This window comes from Sinocyclocheilus anshuiensis, unplaced genomic scaffold, assembly GCF_001515605.1.
Source record: "Sinocyclocheilus anshuiensis isolate Anshui unplaced genomic scaffold, SAMN03320099.WGS_v1.1 scaffold1776, whole genome shotgun sequence".
Taxonomy (NCBI): domain Eukaryota; kingdom Metazoa; phylum Chordata; class Actinopteri; order Cypriniformes; family Cyprinidae; genus Sinocyclocheilus; species Sinocyclocheilus anshuiensis.
Genome location: NW_015557153.1, coordinates 108,370 through 127,897, shown reverse-complemented (window position 1 = coordinate 127,897; position 19,528 = coordinate 108,370). Strand labels below are relative to the sequence as shown.

Genomic DNA, 19,528 nt, shown 5'->3' with positions numbered 1-19,528 from the left:
CAAGCATATATATATATATATATATATATATATATATATATATATATATACCGGTATATATAATATCTCCATGATATATTTCAAACCCTCCTCTCTACAAATGGCAGGTTTTTGGCACAACTTATCAGGAGATAATGTGGGCATGACATTTTTGTATTTATTTATTTGTCAGGGACGATAAACATTAATTTTTCACATTCAAAACTTCACATTGATGTAAATGTGCCAGATTATATGAAGATGCCTTGTTTTCATCTGATGTCCCTGTACAAGTTGATATTACAGATCATACTGTGCAATGAAACGTTGTAAGTAAAACTTCCAAAACCTTCTTTCTGATGCTGGATGTTATCACAACCTCTCTCATGTTGGTTTTGAGGAAGCTTGATAACATCTTAAGTCAAGCATTTCACCATACATGGACTGCTATTTGTATGCATCTCTGCCCTCCAAAAACTGGAAGCTATCATTACAGTGCCATCATGTCATTAGGGTTCACTTGCAGGGGCTTTCCTCCTTTGTGCTGCTGACAGAGTAATCACTGTCTCTTTCAGAGTGAGGTCAACATCTCTTATTTTCATACAGGTGTGTGTCAACGATGTGACAGATGTAGTAGCGGGGGGCCCTGGCCTCTGTTAAATGTCAGTTTCTTTGACATTTCCCTTATTAAACTCCTTCAGTCTGCCATTCATTTTTTGTCACCTAAATGAGTACCTTGTGAAGACAGATGCATGAGTGCATTTTTTTCTGAAATATAAAAAGAAAAATAGCTTCTCACAGATAGAATTTAATGCATGTATTTACAGCGTAAGCCTGGTACACTCTGCAATTAAATAAAATAAAGGGAAATTTATCGTACTATTGAAATGATGTGAAGAATAATAAAACATTTACTTTATATTGTGTTGCTGGCCAAAGCTCAAAGCATAAACATAAGTACTTTTTTTCTACTAAACTGTGAAGCATGGCTCAGTCAAACAGGTAGTCCTGCTCCCAAACTCATGTGATTGGTTGAGCTAGAGGTTCATAAGATGGGCAGTTCAATCAAGCAGATGAGTATTTTGAAAGCATCACCAAGCAACAGTGTTTACATCCTTCTGTAAATCAACCTACAAATGGTTTACTTAGTCATCTCTTGGCATTAACATGGGATAGGAGACAGCCTCTTAAAGGAATAACTCACCCAAAAATTTAATTTGCTGAAAATTTACTCCATCCAAGATGGCAATAAGTTTTTTTTTTTTTTTTATCTAAACAGATTTGGAGAAATTTTGCATTACATCACTTGCTCAGAAATGGATCTTCTGCAGTGAATGAGTGCCATCAGAATGAAAGTCCAAGCAGCTGATAAAAGCATCGCAGTAATCCACAAGTAATCCACATGACTCCAGTCCATCAATTTACATCTTGTGAAGTGAAAATATGTGTGTTTGTAATAAACAAAGCCATCATTAAGACGATTTCACTTCTCCAAATCTGTTCTGATGAAGTAGAAAACTAGCAATCTACATCTTGGATGGCGTGAGGGTGAGTATATCTCCAGCAAATTTACATTCATGGGTGAACTATTCCTTTAACAAAATGGCATATAGATTTAATTCATTACAACATTCAGGGATGACCTAGATCCATGCAAACTTTCAGTGAAGTCCAAAGTTTTCATGTGGAACATTCCAATTTTCACTCCATCAAGCCTTGCTTTGATTGGACAAGATATTGTAAAACTGAAACCTATTGTTTATTTTGGTGTGCAGCATAGGATTTCAAATGTGCATAATGGATAGTTCATTTGAATGAAGAGCATTCACATCCCTTTGAACGGTGTTTTCCATAGCGCCGCTATTAAAGCGGTCATGAACTGCCTTTTTTAAATTATTTTGTGCTGTTCTCTGAGGTCCACTTATAATGTTATCAAGATTTTTACATCAAAAAACATCATAATTTAGAAGTAATAGGCTATTTTCTGTCCTGTTTTGTGTGGTGCAACATTACTGTGAGATCCAATATAGTCTGCACTTGTTTGTAAATTAATCGGTGGTAAAATGAAGTGGACAAACGACCAAGTTCTTACTGACGTGGTCTGGATCTTCATTAAAAATAAACTTCATCCACTTTCTTAATGTTGGGATCAGAAGGACGGCAATGCAAACTGTTTTTCCACAACTTGGCACTGCACAGCATCTTGTCTTTTAAGCCAAGATATCTTTATCATGTTGTTTCTGCGTAGACCTGCGTTTGCCTCTCGTTATTATTTAGCTTCTACTTGTGCGAATCGGTGGGCGGGGCTAAACAGGCAGTGATGTAGAAGCAGGCGTTGATCATCCTCTGTGGAGGTGGAGTTTAACCACATTATTACATCATAAAGTGGCACATTCCACAACATGTCGTTTTGGCAGATTGACTTCAATATAAGCTGTTTTTAGACTAACGAGAAAGTTTTGTGTTCTGAAACTTACAGGATATTTTTGTACAGCAACCTCTTATATGTCAAAAGATCAAGGGAATTTTTGATTTCTCAGTTCATGACCCCTTTAAAAAGCCTCTAATGTTGACATAAGACCTACTTCCTTTTTAAAAAATGGCAGTTCATTTTTTGTTATTTATCCCAAGAGATAATTTGGCAGCAGCAGGTGAAGAAGTGGCAGAATCAGTTGTTGTGTTATTAAAGTTGATGGTGTTCGGTGTACGTTTTATCAAGTATATGTACTGTATATGTGGGAGTGCAATAACGGCAGCCTTTTTTTAACTTGTAGTTTCAATTCGAGGGCAAAAAAGTGGAACACTTTGTATGTGTTGAGACAACAGAGACAGTCTCAGAGGACTAACCCTGATTCACTGTCTAGTTCCCATCTCAGTATTTCTCACAAGCCTCATTAGATTGCAGGTGTGTTGTCTGCACATACAGAGCCTGAGACGGAGGCATTGATGAGATACCGCTATGAATCGTGTGTCATGTGCGTCATTAAATCCTCATTTGTGACTGTAATTGCAACTTCAGGTTCAGCAAAATTAGTGAGAGTTTTCGACGTATAGACAAAAGCTAATCATTTCAGGCTGGTTTAATCACTATATATGGGCCACTCGCTTTCCTTTCAGGTGATTTGTTGGACCCCTGCAATAGATTTTCTGGTTAAATTTGGAAGTGTGACTCCGCTGACTTTATTTAAGTGGCCAGGGACCGTATTTAACAATAGCTTTTGTCTGAGCCACAGCCTTGTGGTTAGACCTCCGACATATTGAGCTGTAACAAGCGACATATCTTGATCCCATCATTTCCTGTCCTCTCTCAACTATGCTTTGAAAGAACTGTATTTTACTGAAGACAATTTGAGTGGTGCTTATACTCTCCATGACAGTAGTAGGGTGTTGTGGGTGGTTGCCAGAGTGTTGCTTTGCTATTGCTAAGGTGTTCTGATTGGTTTCTATGTGTTTGCTAGGGTATTATATTGATTGCTATGTAATTGCTCTCTAGCCCAAGTCAAATGTAATTCTGTTTGATTTAAAACATGAAAACTAATGCAACACGTCTTGTCTGACTGACAGGTGGCTACTTTCCATGCCTACGTACATGCATGCTCTGTAATCAGCCCTGTATGCATGAATGGTCAAATGCACTTCTTGGTTAAATTATCTTGGCAAGGTATAAATGTTAACAAAGTCAGTTTATTATAAGTGGTTGTAAACTGGCATGTGACATTTTGTGGAATCAGCCATGCAGTGTTATTTTAGTATTATTTATTAATGTTTTGAAATCGATTTTTAAAAAATATTTTACATTTTAAATGTATGTTTTTATTTATTTTATTGTCATGTTTGCTTTTGTTTTCTAAAATATTTCTATTTAGCTTTAATTTGTTTTTTTTTTATTTCAGTTTTAATTTTAGCAATTTTAGTTCTTCAAATTAAATTTATTTTATTTCATTTATTTGCCAAGGCAGGATTTTTTTTTCATAATTTAAGTTTCTAATATTAATAATATTTTTATTTACTTTCAGCTTTATTTCAGTTTACATAAACAATTTTTAATAGTTTTCATTTTAGATGCAGCCATATACAGTAAATCCAACACTGTCTATTATGTCATTAAAATTAATTAAATGGCATTATTGACAAAAAAAACACTCAATTTATTTCAGTTTTTTATTACTGACTGTATTTGAAAGGAATATTTAATTAACTGAGGAATACTTGAAGACTTTATTGTCAGAATCTCCTTTCACCAGGCCTGTCACCACAAAGCACCACATTTCTCATAATCCTCCCTGGCCATCACCCTCACACTCAGCTCTATCTTCACACGTGTTTGCCATCAACCTCATCAGTTTCCCTATATAAGCAAGCACCAAACACTCATTAATTGTTTGGTCTCGTCACTACTATAGGACTGTTATATCACCCTTGCTTAAGAACTGCTTACCAACGTTGTTTCATACAGACGGACTTAACCATCTACTCCATCTACCTTGGAGACTTACCTATGTACAGCATGTCTTCAGACCCAGTCTTCAGCCACGCCAGCCAGTACCTGTAAAACATAAGGACTATTTAATATTCAGTTAAGTTTCATGTTATTATTTGAAGTACCTACTAACCTACTTGTATCTCAGCTGTCTGGAACTGCTTGTAAATAAAGACAGTGTTATTCGCATTACCATCGTGTCAACCTCTTCTGTTATTGTGACAGAAGACCAGACCGTACCTAAAGTTGATTCCTGATGGACTCAGTGGAAGAGACCTTGTGTTCCATCTTGCAAGATGGCCGGGGCAAATGAAACCTACGTGGAGGAATTCCTGCAATGGCCCTGTCCCAAATCACACCCTAAACCCTCGTGGTCTTCCTCTGAGTCCACACTTTTGTGACGTAATGCCGCTTTGCAATTCCTGCCAATACACCAATGTCTTCAGCCATCAGGCCTGCCACCAGATCCATCTTGAGGTGGAAAAGACTAGCATCCAACATGGTGGATCCACCGCTGATGTCAGCGTGAGCAGCAAGCATCCCAAGGCCTGCGCTCTCAAACCCACCAAGTCCACTCCAGTGTCAGCTCCAGCCCCTGAGTCTGCTCCAGTGTCAGCTCCAGCCCCAGAATCCGATCATTTCCTCTACTTCCATCACGGGTCTGCTCCAGCCCCAGAATTCAGTAATGAGTCTGTTCTAGTCTCAGAGTTCTGAATCGAGCCCATTCTGGGTACGGAATCTTCATCAGAGCCTGCTCGTACTTATTAATTAACTCTTAACTTACCTCCAGTTCTAGAGTTTGTAAGAGTATTCCCCCCAGACCAAGAATCCATTCCAGAGTATAGTCCCCTGAGGGCTCCAGCCTCTGACCAGAGTCCAGTGATGGTTCTTGCCCCTGAGTACAGCCCAGTGATGGCTCCAGTCCCTGAGCACAGCCCAGTGATGGCTTCAGTCCCTGAGCACAATCCAGTGATGGCTCCAGCCCCCGAGCACAGTCCAGTGCCCACTCACATCCAGCAAGCTCAGCCTAGTGCCCTCTCTCATTCCCGAGCTCAGCCCAGTGCCTGCTCTCATCCTCGAGCTCAGCCCATCGCCCGCTCTACCGCCAGAATCCTCATCTAACATAGCCATCATGCCAGAACCCAACCAGATACTTCCAAGCCTAAAGGATTCAGAGACCCCTCTACCAATATTTATATATTTAAATATTTATATTAAATATATGTAAATATTAATATTATGATTTGTATTATTAAATTAAGACTTTATACATCTTAATATGACTCTAATAGTGGGTAGGAAAATATGTTTTCAACTTAATACAAACTAAATATTTTCAGCTATTGTTTTAATCACTACTTTTGGCTTTTGTGTAATGGCAATTCTATCATGAGAACTCTCTGAAGATTTTAGGCATGGTAATGGAAATGACAATGTTAATGTATTTGGTCTTGGCGAAATAGATCTGCTACGCTGCTGCTGCTGTTGGTTATTGCTGTATTTGTAGATTATTTCTGCTGCTGCTGCAAGCAAGTACAGGAACTTGCAACTGCCAATACATAAGCCGATACGGTGCTGTTGCTGTTCCTGAAACCACGCCTTCTTTCTTTGCGTGCACATTTGGGCGCATTATGCAAATATTCCTACATAGTGACCTAGATATGTGGGGGCGTGTTAGAACGAGCCGTTTTAGGGGGGTGTGGCAGAGTCTTAACTTTGATAAAGAATATCTCTTTGGTTTTGAGACTTTAGTCTTTGCAACTTCAGGGATCTTATCTATGCACGAACAGCTTTTAACACTCCAAAGAGAAAGGAAAACTTGAAATCGCATCATATGACCCCTTTAAGAGAATGCTAATCAGCCATTTAAATGTAAAGCAACAAGCTCATTGGCTGCGTATGCGACGTGAACCAATCAGCTTGTGACAAGTCGTTTAATGCTAAGAATATCATCAGTTTATGTTAAGGACCCATCAGTCTGCACCATCTAGACTTTCATGACAGAACGTGGTATTTATTTAATTGCGGAAACAACCTAGTTGAGACAACTGAAATATTGGTGTTGTGACTAACTAATAAGGGCCTGTTTTAGATATTGATATTGATATTGCACTGTATTTCATATATATTTCAATGGCACACTTCTTTAGGATTGCCTAGTGGCCAGTCCTGGGTGGTAGCCATCTGTGTCTTCTTTGAGAAGAGCACCAGTACAGCTGATGTGGTCCTAACCCTTCCTGTCAACTTGTGCTGAGACTGCTTTCCAGTCAGTCCCTCTGTATGGAGATCACAGCAGTGAGTCACACTTAATCACAGCACACAGAGGAGCCAGATCCGAGGTCACGTCCACCAGAGCCAAAACACACAGCAGCGTTCTAAAGCAACAGCAGGGGGGGTTCGCAGCAGTGCCATGGAGTGGCTGGAGCATTTAATGATTAATAATTTATTTTTTTATTAGAATTGTATTAATTTTATTAGTTATATGATTTATAATATTATTATTTATGTAATACAATTTTTGTATTATGAATTAAATAAATCTTTATTTTTCAATAAATATTTCACATAATATTTGCTCAACATAACATTTTAAAATTTTTAAAATTCTAAAACTATTATTTTTCTATTCATTTTCCTTTTGTAGCCCTCTATTAAACATAAAACATGGGAAAAAATTGCATTAATTGTAGAAGTTGAAAAACATTGAGCATTATGTGATAAGTATGTAAAGTCTATTATGACAAATGTAGGTCCACAAGCATTGATCTTGCAGTTTTTTCACTTGAAGTGTGGGCAAAAAAATAACTTGTCGCTACAATCAAGTACAGTACAATTAAATCCAAGGAACATCTTTCTCATTACCTATAGTACTCCTCAGTTTCCTTGTATCGCACCCTTCATCTCCCAAGGCCTCTTGGGATAGCAAAGAGTCAGTTGGTTGCATCAGTGGTATGCTGTATTATTGATATATACTGTTATAGTTTTTTTTTTATATTTTGAATTAGATTTAATTTTTATATTTTCTGTTAAAGTTTTAGTATTTTGTCATATGTTTTTGTCATTATTATTATTTTTAAATATGTCCATATATTTTTTATTAACTTTTATCTATTAGTTTTATTTAGTTTTAGTTATTTTAGTACTTAAACTAAATGAAAATAAAAAATTTTACTTTGACAACTAGCTTAAAAAATGAATGTAATTTTTGTTTTAGTTAACTGTAATGGTTCACACATTTCATAATCTCAGCAAATGCTGTACGTCATCTGCCAATTATATCATGAATTCTGTGTATTCTGACATTCTAGTCATTTGCATATTATGTAGTCGAGAATTACGCATATTTGAATATGGTGATGGTGTTTGGTGCTTTGGGCATGTTGAGTCACGAGGTTATGACTCTCTTTTGAGATTTGACATATTGACTGTGTCAGTTAGAGCAGGGGTTTATTATGTCAGCAAGCCCTCGTGAAGACGAATGTCCCAGGTCAAGTGAACAAGTCTTCATTATTGCATAATACACCCCCAATAGGACCCCGCTGTGAAGCAGAAGGCTATTGTGTCATCCCGAAGGGCTTTAGTTTGTGATAATGACCTGTATCATCCCTTACATTATTCCTTACCTACCAAATAAGTAAATAAATGGACTTAAAATATTGATTTCAGTGAAAATGATTTGATTATGTGGGAAGAAATAGACTGTGGCGTGATATAGAACTAGCACGCTGCTGGGTATTTGTTGCCCAGGGCAACAGCAAAATATACAGTTTCATTATACTAAAATATTTGGCCACAGAAAGCAGTGATTGGCCAATTACGACCCAGTATGGTGTGTAGTAATTGCTTTGTTTTCAGTGATTTATAATTTTCATGTGCTGTGATTTTGTTTCATAGATGTACATACAAACGACCACACTGACCATCTCAGTGAGTCTGAGCGCGTCTGTGTCTCTGGGGATGCTCTACATGCCAAAAGTCTATGTGGTGCTCTTCCATCCGGAGCAGAATGTGACCAAGCGCAGCACTCGCAGCCTGAAAGCTGTGGTCACTGCCGCCACCATGTCCAACAAGTTCAACCCCAAGGCCAGCCTGCGGCCCAACGGAGAAGCCAAGTCTGAGCTGTGTGAAAACCTGGAAACTCAGGGTGAGCGGGTTTGAGGATAAAAACTTTATTGTTATTGACACTGATTTTTATACTGCCATAAACTTGTTATTGTAATCTTTAAAAATTCATCATCATTCCTTTGCTCACTTAAACGGATCTGAATTTGGAGACAGTTGCAAAATTGAGCCTCAGCAGTCTGGATGCAGTTGCTTTATTTATTTTTTTTAAGGATTAATTCACCCAAAATCAACAAATCTGTTTATATTTACTCCTTGATTATTCCAAACCAATATAACTTTCTTTTTTATAATGCAATGAAGACATTTAATGGTGTCAGTGTGATGATCATAACAAGCCAACCTCTAATCGTCTGGCTCACTTTGCGTAAGGTTATTTTGGTTTTCATTATGTTCGAATTAACCATTTGGCATCAGATATAGGCTAGTCAGTGTGGTTTTTAAATTATCACGAGCAAATCGGTTGAATCGGTACAACAGTCCTCATCGAAACCCATCTCCTGCTAATTTAAATTTCAATAAAACACAGCAGCTGATAAACCAGCTTTGTAATACAATAGTAAATAAAAGCCTGCTGCCTCAGCAGAAATAACTCTCATTCTAGAACAGAAGCAAACCTGTAGCTCCCATCTTGAAAGAGAAACGAAAGGCTGAGCATTATATTACTCATTAAGGCCCTGATTTACCAAGATCCCAAATAAAAAGTACTAATTGGCTTGTGCAGTCTATCAAATTGTCTGTGTGCATTATGGGTATAGAATAACACAAATAACCACACATGCACTTGTTTCATTTTGTATATTTCGGTTTTCAATTTCAGTTTTATGTTGTGGTTTGTTTTGATAGTGCAAAAAAGTTTTAATTTTGTATGTTTAAATACACTTGTAATTTAGTTGCGGCACCTGGAGAGGTACTGTGTTGCAGAGTAGTTTGTGTTTTGTGTGTTTTAAGTTTGAATATGATAATATAATGTGGTATTAATTTGCACACAGTTACCTTTTCTGAAGTTTTCATGGGTGATAAATCACTTTGCAAGTTCTATTTAATTCATTTGCATTGAAGCTACCCTTCATTTTGCACGCCCCCAAATGACATATTCATTAAGAAAAATCTGAGAAAACAGACAAGAAGCGCTATGATCTGGTGCTATATCTGGAATACAGAATCCTCAGTAGACACAGCAGATTATTATTTATTTTTTTGCATGTGCCATCTGGTTTGCACATGTTTTATATGCACAAATCTTTAGTAAATCACAAACTAAAAGTGTGCTTCACTGCTTATGTGAATGTAGTTAGACAGTACAGCAGATTTGAGACCTCATCAATTGTGCCTTGATACCTCAGGTTCCCTTTTATTCTATTTTTTCAAATAGCCTCTAGCATTAGCATCTTCATTACCTTAATCTGTGATGTGATGTCAAATGCAGCAGACGGGGAAAAATAAAAATGCAAATATAAATCCATTTCACCCTTTCAGTAGATAGTAGTAAGTAGTAAGATATCTGCTGTTAGTGATGCACCGAAATTGATTTAACACCTGTAAATTAAAGGTTTCAGTAGGCCAAAATTAAAGTTTTAATTAAGCCAAAAACCAAAACTGAAGTTGTATAAACATTTAAATTGCACATAAGTGTTTTTTATTGGTTTTGGTCAATATTTTGCCAACATAATTTAATTTGTACTCTAATTTGTTGTTGAAATATAAATATTTAAATGGTGGCTGTATTAAAAACTTGTTTTCATGACAGATTTATTCAAACATTTATTCAAAACAAGACAACAGGTTAAGTAAAATATAATGAATATGTAACAAAGTAGCAAAATGCTCATTGAATGGCTTTCCTGAGATAAAAACAACATTACTTGACATTGTTTACAAACTGATTTATTGACTTCCTGACACTGCTTGAGCGATTACTTGAGGCATGATACATTTCTGTAAGTTGTACTGTTTCTTTCAACAGAACTTCTGATGTTCATTCATGCTCATTTTGTGCTACATTATAGCTACAGTAAAGCTGACATTATTTTATATTAAAAGTATAAATGCACAAATCTTATTGAGATTATTGGATGGCAGATGCACTACAAATAATGTTTAGTGAAGTTCACGCATCAACAGAAAACAGCAAAGAAAGAAAGTTTGATCTTGAGATTTAATAATCCATATCATTATCAATTAAAAATGGAAAATCTATATTGTTAATCTAGCACTATCGTCCACACAGGTGACATATTTACCTGTTGTAGTTTATCTGCATTGCATGCACGAAATAGACAATGACACAGTCAAAACTCACCATCGAAGAAGTGCTAGTTAAACTCCACTGTTTCAATCAACGATTTCGGCCCTTCATAACTATTTCAGCCAAAACCAAAAATTGCTGTTTCTCTCTCATTTTTGTTGCTGCAGTTTCGGTGCATCACTGTCTAATATAATATAGTGAAATATTTGCGCTTCATATGTTGTTTACACAAACCTTTTTCCACCAGAATACACAGATCATGTTGAATTGTCGTCAGTGAAGCAACATGTTTATTTGCAGGCAGATGGTGTCACATCTACTATCAGGGGCTAACAGGGTCATGCAACCAACAATACTTTGCCCCCTTGGATGTGGGCCATGTTGTTCCTTGCAAGCCGAAAAAAGCATGTGCAGATGCACACGTAAAAAATCCACCAGAAAAAGGAGTCCAGGCAGAGATAAGCACAAAGGATATTAAAATTCATAATGATGTGAATTTAATATGACATTTCCCAAGATATATCTGTACATTGACTTGTTCTAGAATAAAATATCATGTTAAACAGATTCAAAGTATCATGTTAGACTAGGAAGGCACAAATTAACTGCTTCCATTACATTGCATTTGGCATTCACAGCAACGCACATCCACTCTGCTTTCATTATGTTGCATTTTATATTCATTTTGCAGTGCAGCAATACCCAGTAAATCATATTGTGGGTCTTAATAACAAATAGCTCTGAATTAAGGGAGACGTCCAGATAAATGTTTTGACAACAGAATTAAATTTGTGTGATGAATGTTGCTACATAGACGAAAATTCGCCCAATTAAGCATGACTAGTTAGCACAGTGTTTTCAGCAAATATTTACCACCGGTTGCATGACCGTACCAGACTACCACCAACCCCAGTGTGAATTTCATCTGCTCACTTTCCTTGTACATATTCAGCAGCTCTCTATAGCAGCACTTTGAATTCACTGCAGTGGAACTATGTGCTTTTGTAAATGAGGTATTAGAGTCAGTGACTGCATTAGTATGTGCCCTTTTGAAAGATCCTAATAGAGTTATTTAACACAAGCAGTTTTTTTGCATCTAAAGCAAATGCAAGCTAACAAATAACTTCTCCGTAGCTCAGGGATGTCTAACATTTCATGAATGCATTAAAGGGGAAAAAGGATCTCCTTGTTGATTCTAATTGATTTTGATCCTTCTTTAAGACTTAAATTGCATTAAGTAAAAGTGTCTGTTAAGTGTCTTAATGTAGCGTAATGTGATAGAAACGTTGCTTTAAAGTGTTACAATTACTTCTAAGTGAATTACATGACATTGAATTATTATGTAGCTCTTAATTGTATTTCTAGTCAAGCAAGGACTCATCTCTCTGTGCGTGTTATATGAAGTAATCATCATTATATTATTAGCATGGGTGTGCTACAATAACACAGTGTTCAAGTAGAGTTGAATATATCATGACTTTGTGCACATGATTGACCAAAAAAGTACCAGGAGGAAACTTAGTATTCTCAATGATATCTGACATTTTTTATTATTTTTTTATGTTGTAATTACAGTGTAATAATATTAATCTAAAGAATATGCATAAATAAATCATATAGATTGTATAAATTGATAGAATATATATTCACTTGCACTTATCCACTGTTAAATACACTGTCGTTCAAAAGTTCACAAGAAATTTGTTTTGAAAGAAATTAATACATTTATTCAGCAATAATGCGTTAAATTGATCAAAAGTGACTATATTTACTTTTTTTTTTCAAATAAATGCTGTTCTTTTGAATTTTCTATTAGCATATTAGCAAATCGACATCATAGAATGATTTCTCAAGGATCATGTGACAATGAAACCTGGAGTAATGATGCTGAAAATAAACTTTTTAAAATTGTAATAATATTTCTTCTTCTTCTTTTTTTTGTATTCAAATAAATGCAGCCTTGTTGAGAAGAAGATACTTTTTTCTGTACAATACTGTACCTTAAAAACATCTTGCTGACCCAAAATGTTTGAACGGTAGTGTCTATTTTAACTTTGCTATTTCCATATTTGTAGAAGCATTCCCAGGTACACTTGAAGGCAGCATTATACACACTAAAATAATTCTAAATCACAATTATTTTCAATAAATGTATTATTTTGAAAAATAGATTAAAGAGCTGTTTCCATTAGTTTTGTGTTCTGGGTCTAATCCTGCGTAAATATTCCATTACAAAATCATTTTGGGCTTTTGCACTAGGCGATATCATACTTTATATTTTGTTTTAATAATTCATGCAGCCTAAAAAGGCAGCATGCAACCCATGACGAAACACTGTGTACTGTGCAACAGTGCGTTCTATTAAGGTTAAGTCATTAACAAAGGCAATATGACACATTTCCCACCCATTGCTTTTTCACAATTTTTAAGGCTTTTTAACAATCAGGTGACTAGTATGTCTTCACAGTCTCACATTTACCACATATGTGACGTTGTTCACAGTCACACTTCTAAAGTCTCACTTCTTGTCATCTCACATATTGGTAGTAAAAAAAAAATGTTTTGAACCAATCAAGATAAAGACAAGACATGTTTAATGTAGCTATTATTATAGTGTCAGCGCCTATATGTGGCACATTATTCATAGTGAGATGCACTCCATTAGTATATCTACAAAAGTCAGTACTTGGCAAGCAAGTTTATCACTGATATACAGTAAAAGACACTTTTGGACACCAGTAGATTCCAAAGTAACAGTTCATCTATGATATCATTGCAATGCAGAATGTGTATAGAGTTTAGTGATGCATATAAACAAGATCAAAATATAATGCATGTGTGATGTTGCCTACAAAGATCATAGAAACTTGCCAAAGAATGAGGATAAGAGGATGAGAATGACAAGGTCAGTTGATCAAACTCATAGTTACATAATATCGACATCAATAGGTTTTCTCATGTGTCCTGTGAGGAAAAGAGTTTTGCTCTTTGGTGAATTGTAAATATGGTCAATAATAACATGAGTGGGTCTTCTTGTAGGTCTCCTTGAAATAGTCTATCGACATCAAGCATGACCACCATACAACTATATTGATGAATGGTTTGTTGAATTGAAAACCGCAATATCATATTTTGTTGCCTTGATTAGAGAGTTTTCTGTACAACAGCTTAATCCTAAAAATAGTCTACTTTTTTATGTACACTGAAAAAATGGTTGAAGAAACAATTTTCATGTAGGAATTGCTAGTAAATTTCACAAACAGTTACAAAGAAATGGCAAGAGATGTTGAAATGAATGTGATCAATATAAAGATGGAGATTTTACACTGTAGACTGCATTCTGTTAACCTGGATTTGTCCTCTTGTAGTGTATTACTAGATTTTTAGATTTAACTGCTCAGTTATTTCATTAAAATAATAAATGGTACTCATGAAAAATACAAAAAAGTATAAAATCCTAGGATGTGTTTGAAGAGTACTGTCCTTTTAAGAGTGTTGGCGTTAGTCGCTGTGTGCATAAAATGATAGCAGAGCTGAGCTGAATGCGCTCATGCATAAAAAGGAGTTCATAATGTTACTTTGAAATGCGTAATAAACTTATTTCAGCACCAAATTATGCTTGTGCGTGCGTCTGTGCAGTTAGCCAAAGCACAAAAATCCATTTTGTACCTTAGCAGTAATATCATTGCACATGTGTGTCTAAACAAATGATTTAATGTCAGGGATACATGTGTTCATAGTTGTAATATGTGCAGTATCATTCTTTTTTTGATCATAATACTGTACTTTTGTTCAAGAACACACACACACACACAAACTCTCTTGTATAACACCAAACCCATCATTCAAATCCAGTGGTTATAAATCTTAGCTGTTTTTCAAGGACTATCTGACATCCCAACATCCCAGAGCATGCTAGTTCGATAGGGTTTATTTTTCCCTAATTGAAATAGTGTATTTTTATAGCAGATTTCAGAATGCGGAATGTTAAAATAAAGTTGAAGTGTGTCATTTTTTAAGCAATGTTTGTTTACAGTTCTCGGAGTGCAAATAGCCAAAGACTTAAGTTTTAATTAACTCGGAGCATTGCTTAGATATTTTTACATTTAGTACAAAATAGAATGTTACATTCTATTTACACTTTGTATGATTAGCATCAATCATTATTTGCTCTTGCATTATTTGCACTTAGTGTAAAGATGCTTTTTGTTGCTATTTAAACTTGGTGCAAACAGTATATCTACAGCTCTTTACACTCAGTCTAAGTAGCAGCTACCTTTTCACTTAGTTTTATGTTGCTTTCTCCTATTTCACCTTAACACACACAGACAACAGAAGTAAGCTCATTTCCTGGATTATTTCCCCCAACAGTGATTTAAGCCTATAGTCTGTATTATAATGTTGTGAAGCATAAATGTGCTTGTATCATAAAAAACTGAGTTTATGTATACAAAATAATATGGTAACACTTTACAATAAGGTTTCATTTCTTAACATTAGTTAACTGCAGTAGTTAACATGAGCTAACAATGAACAATACCTCTACAACAGTTATTAATCTTAAAATAATGTTCCTTTCTACATTTACTAATACATTTTTAAAATCAGATGTTGCATCTGTTAACGTTAGTTAATACACTGTATTAACTAACATTAACAAAGGTTAATATGCTGTAAAAATATATTGCTCATGCTAATGAATGCATTGTTAGCAGCGTTAACAAATAAGACCTTAGTGTAAAGTGCTACCAATAATATTTGAAAGCATTTTGTTTTAAATAAGACTGCACTGCAGCTAATATATTGCTATATGGCTTTTATCTTTAAATTATTTAGCATGATTAATATTTACAGTAGCATGTTACTGCGCCTTGCAAACGCATTCACAACCTTTGAAAATCCTACATTGAAATATACTTCTTAGTGACATTTTTCTAAAATCTAACTCAAATCTATTTTTATATAACTTTGTTATGTTAGGAAACGTCCTAGCAGAGATAAAATACTGAAATTAGCTTTTTGCATAAGTATCCGGTCCCTGCATCGCAGACGATCCCAATTTACACAGATAGAAAACAATTGCCCTGATGAGGACACAATTACCTCACAATTGTGCTCTGCCTGTGAATCACTGAAATAACAACCACTTTATCTGGATTTCTTTTTTTAAATGTAACCCTACAGTAAAGGGATCATTATTCAGGTTGTGAATATAAAGTACATCTTAAAGGTTGAGGTACTTGAATGCAATGCAACCAATAAAGAAAATGCTTGAATTGTTGTAAACATGTCGAATGCAACACTTTAAATGAACATAATGTACATACAGCTGAAACTTTTCTTTTAAAGAGAGAACTCGGAGGGGTTGAAGAGCATCTGAAAAGAGTCATTTGATCCAACTTTAATCAAACATCAAAGTGTGCATACCACAAAAAAAAACAATAAAAAAAAAATAGTATACAAGGTTCAAAATTATTTTTTTTCTCTCCTCATGGCCATATGATTTCAAACATGTTATACTTGCAGTGTGTTTCATTTAAATTTTGTAATGCAAAACCGTGAAGTCATGAAGCAGATTTCTATCATTTAAATTGTCATTTTACAGTTATTTTATTCTATACATATGTAAATAAAACTTGTCTAATATAATGTAACCACTCAACCTGTGTTTCAGGATATGTTGATGATAACTAAACAATGAAGACAGGTAAAGACTTTAATTATTGGCTATTGCTTGGCTTACTGTTGGACCTAATTGTTGAACTTAATCGTGTTCCATTTAGCTTTCATGCTTAAACTGTGCATATCAATTAGCTTATAGTGCATTGAGAATGACATTTGTTAAAACGGCTAAAGACACAAAAAAGCATGCATGCCGCATTGCTTTGCAAATCACTTGTTTGCACAGGGCTTTGTAGGTGAGAAACACTATACTGGGGAAAGACCTAAAGATAGCAACAAATTTGTTTTTATGCATTTTTCAACCAATAGAGAGTAGGTATGAAAACTTTCACAACAGTGCATGGCCTAGATAAACACACATAAACACGAGCACAAATTGGGATAGCAGACTCAAATAGAACAGTATACATCTATGCTAGATAAAATCAAGCACCTCCAATTATATTTTATATAGAGGAAAAATTATTTAAATTTGCTTTATGACAACGTCCCTCGCTCTAAGCTGAAATGGAGCTATTTATCTGACTGTACCTATGGGTCAGTGCTCCATATGCCGAGGGAGAGTCCAGACAGGAGAACCGCACCAGTAGTGTGGGTCAAATATCACCTCACCTTCCTTATTCCAACAGCTCTGCATGATTGCATGAGGTAAACTTTTGATCTCCATATAACGATGCAATGAGCTTGAATTTTCCATTGACCCTCCTTCTTTGGCAAGGTTATTACATGAATAGCTGTAGACAATGTCACTCATGCAACCTTTGTGATTGTTTGCACTACAACGCTATTGCAAGATGGATGGCAAATGACAGGATTAGGCTGTTGATTATGGGTTTTTGTTGAATGAATGCTTTAATAGCAGACTTGTCACTGATTGCAAGTAACTTGCCTGTTTTTGAAAGTATTAGTAAAGTATCTCAGTCATGTAAACCGTATTGGATATCAAGAAAGTCGAGTCTGACATCAAACAAGACACGCTACTTGACGTCTGGCAAATTAATAGCAATATCAAAGGGACCAAAAAAGGACCTGACAAGAAATAAAACATGAGGTTCTGCATCAAACCATTCGGCCTTTGATAAAGTTCCCTGTGAATGCTATATACTGAATAACTTCAGTATTCATATTTAAAGGAATAGTTCATCCAAAATGAAAATGTACTCACCCTCAGACCATCCAAGATGTAGATGCATTTGTTTCTTCATCAGAACAGATTCAGAGAAATTTAGCATTACATCACTTGCTCACCAATGTATCCTCTGCAGTGAATGGGTGCCGTCAGAATGAGAGTCCAAACAGCTGATAAAAACATCACAAATAATCCACAAGTAATCCACTTTACTCCAGTCCATCAATAAATATCTTTTGAAGTGAAATGTTGACATCAAGACATTTATAGCTTGAAATGAGTCCTCTATCCATAATATTGCTTTCTCCAGTGAAAAAGTCATCTCATCTGAATCAGGAGAGAAATATGCACAGCATATTTGCAAGTGAAACAGTCCAAAACCATTTTAAACTAATATGTTGAGAAGACAACAGGGGATGGACTTTTTCACTAGAAGAAGCATTATTATGGATTATGGACTCATATTTTGGTTTAAAGTTAAAATCCCTTAATGATGGAATTCTTCATTACAAACACACAACTTTTCGCTTCACAAGACATAAATTGATGGACTGGAGTGATGTGGAATATTTGTGGATTATTGTGATGTTTTTATCAGCTGTTTGGACTTTCATCCAAAATCTGTTCCAATGAAGAAAATAAAAATTTTCAACAAATTTCCATTTCCTTTAAGCACTTCTCAGACTCAAATTATCTATTTTTATCACATTCTTTCTTCCCTTGCAGGACTCAGCCCTAAACAAACGTACATCAGCTACAGCAACCACGCAATCTAGGTAAGGGATAAAACGCCACTACCAAATCCCAGAAGTGACCCCTAGAAGACAGCATTTCAAGATAAATCACTCTCACGTTATGTCACTTATGAAAGTGAGATAGCGGATGGTTGGAAGACCCCCACAGACATGTTTCCATTAATGAAGCTCATGTGAAGTCACATAGGGAGCATCTTGGGAGGCCGAGACTGTTGAGGCCGGGATGTTGGAATGACGGTCTGTCACCCAGACTATTCCATTACAGCTTACTCTATCTATTCCAGATGTCATTGTTAAAGTGATACACACTAATTAAGGACAACATGTCAGTGTCTGCTGTTTCATTGACGCTAACACTATGTGGTGGCTTAAAAAAAAAAAGAAGAAGAAAAAAAAGTATTTAAAAAAAATAATTCAAAGCTTTTTCCTCTTGTTTTCTCCTTGGTGATGACAACAGCAAAGACAGTGACTATTGTTTACAGATGTTGAGCATGCTGGTTTTGACATCCTGTGCTGTGTTGTTTTTTCTTTCTTTATTTCTTTTCCTTAAAAAAAAAAAAAAAAAAAAAAAGAACCTTCTGGAATGCTGTTGAACTATGTTGCTGTATTGTTACCTCACCATGGGCCTTGTGAAACTGTTGAAGATGTACGAAGTGCTCTTTGGGGTAATGTTTGCTTGTGCATATTAAGTACACACCTTTGAAGAACTCAAATTTGCCCTGTTGTCAAAATGTGCTATAGCTGTCACAGTCACCTGTGCAAATCTGAAATCACAATTTAGAAATGGTGTGACGTTTGTTGAATGCTCGAGATATCGGAACCAACGTCCACTGGACCAGGACAGCGCGAGTAAGTCACTTTCATACGAATACAGCTATCGAAGACTCTTCAATAGAAATTGGAAGAATCACCAACCTCAAGTGAACCGACGGTTCCGAGAAGCTCGGATGATGGAGTAGATGGCAAGATCCTGTCTTCATATCTGGAAATGTCAGGTGATAGAGAGAGACAAGCTGATTTGTCTCTTTAGATGTTTGTGAATTTAAGATTCAGTTCTTATGATTTCTCCTTTCTTCTTTGTTTTTGCACTGTTTGTGCTGCAGAATAAAATGTCTTTGTTGACCGTGATAAAT

General features: G+C 35.7%; 1 protein-coding gene across 1 annotated transcript in view; it reads left to right on the top strand.

Annotated features, from left to right (window-relative positions):
* The window catches only part of LOC107678149 (metabotropic glutamate receptor 4-like), a 26,006-nt gene extending 7,241 nt beyond the window's left edge, over positions 1 to 18,765 (top strand). Inside the window, exons 4-5 of the mRNA XM_016473319.1 lie at positions 8,354 to 8,603; positions 18,367 to 18,765. Coding sequence (XP_016328805.1) covers positions 8,354 to 8,603; positions 18,367 to 18,416 — 300 coding nt within the window. The 3' untranslated portion in view covers positions 18,417 to 18,765. The remainder of the gene's footprint in view (positions 1 to 8,353; positions 8,604 to 18,366) is intronic.
* The last annotated feature ends 763 nt before the right edge of the window (positions 18,766 to 19,528 follow it).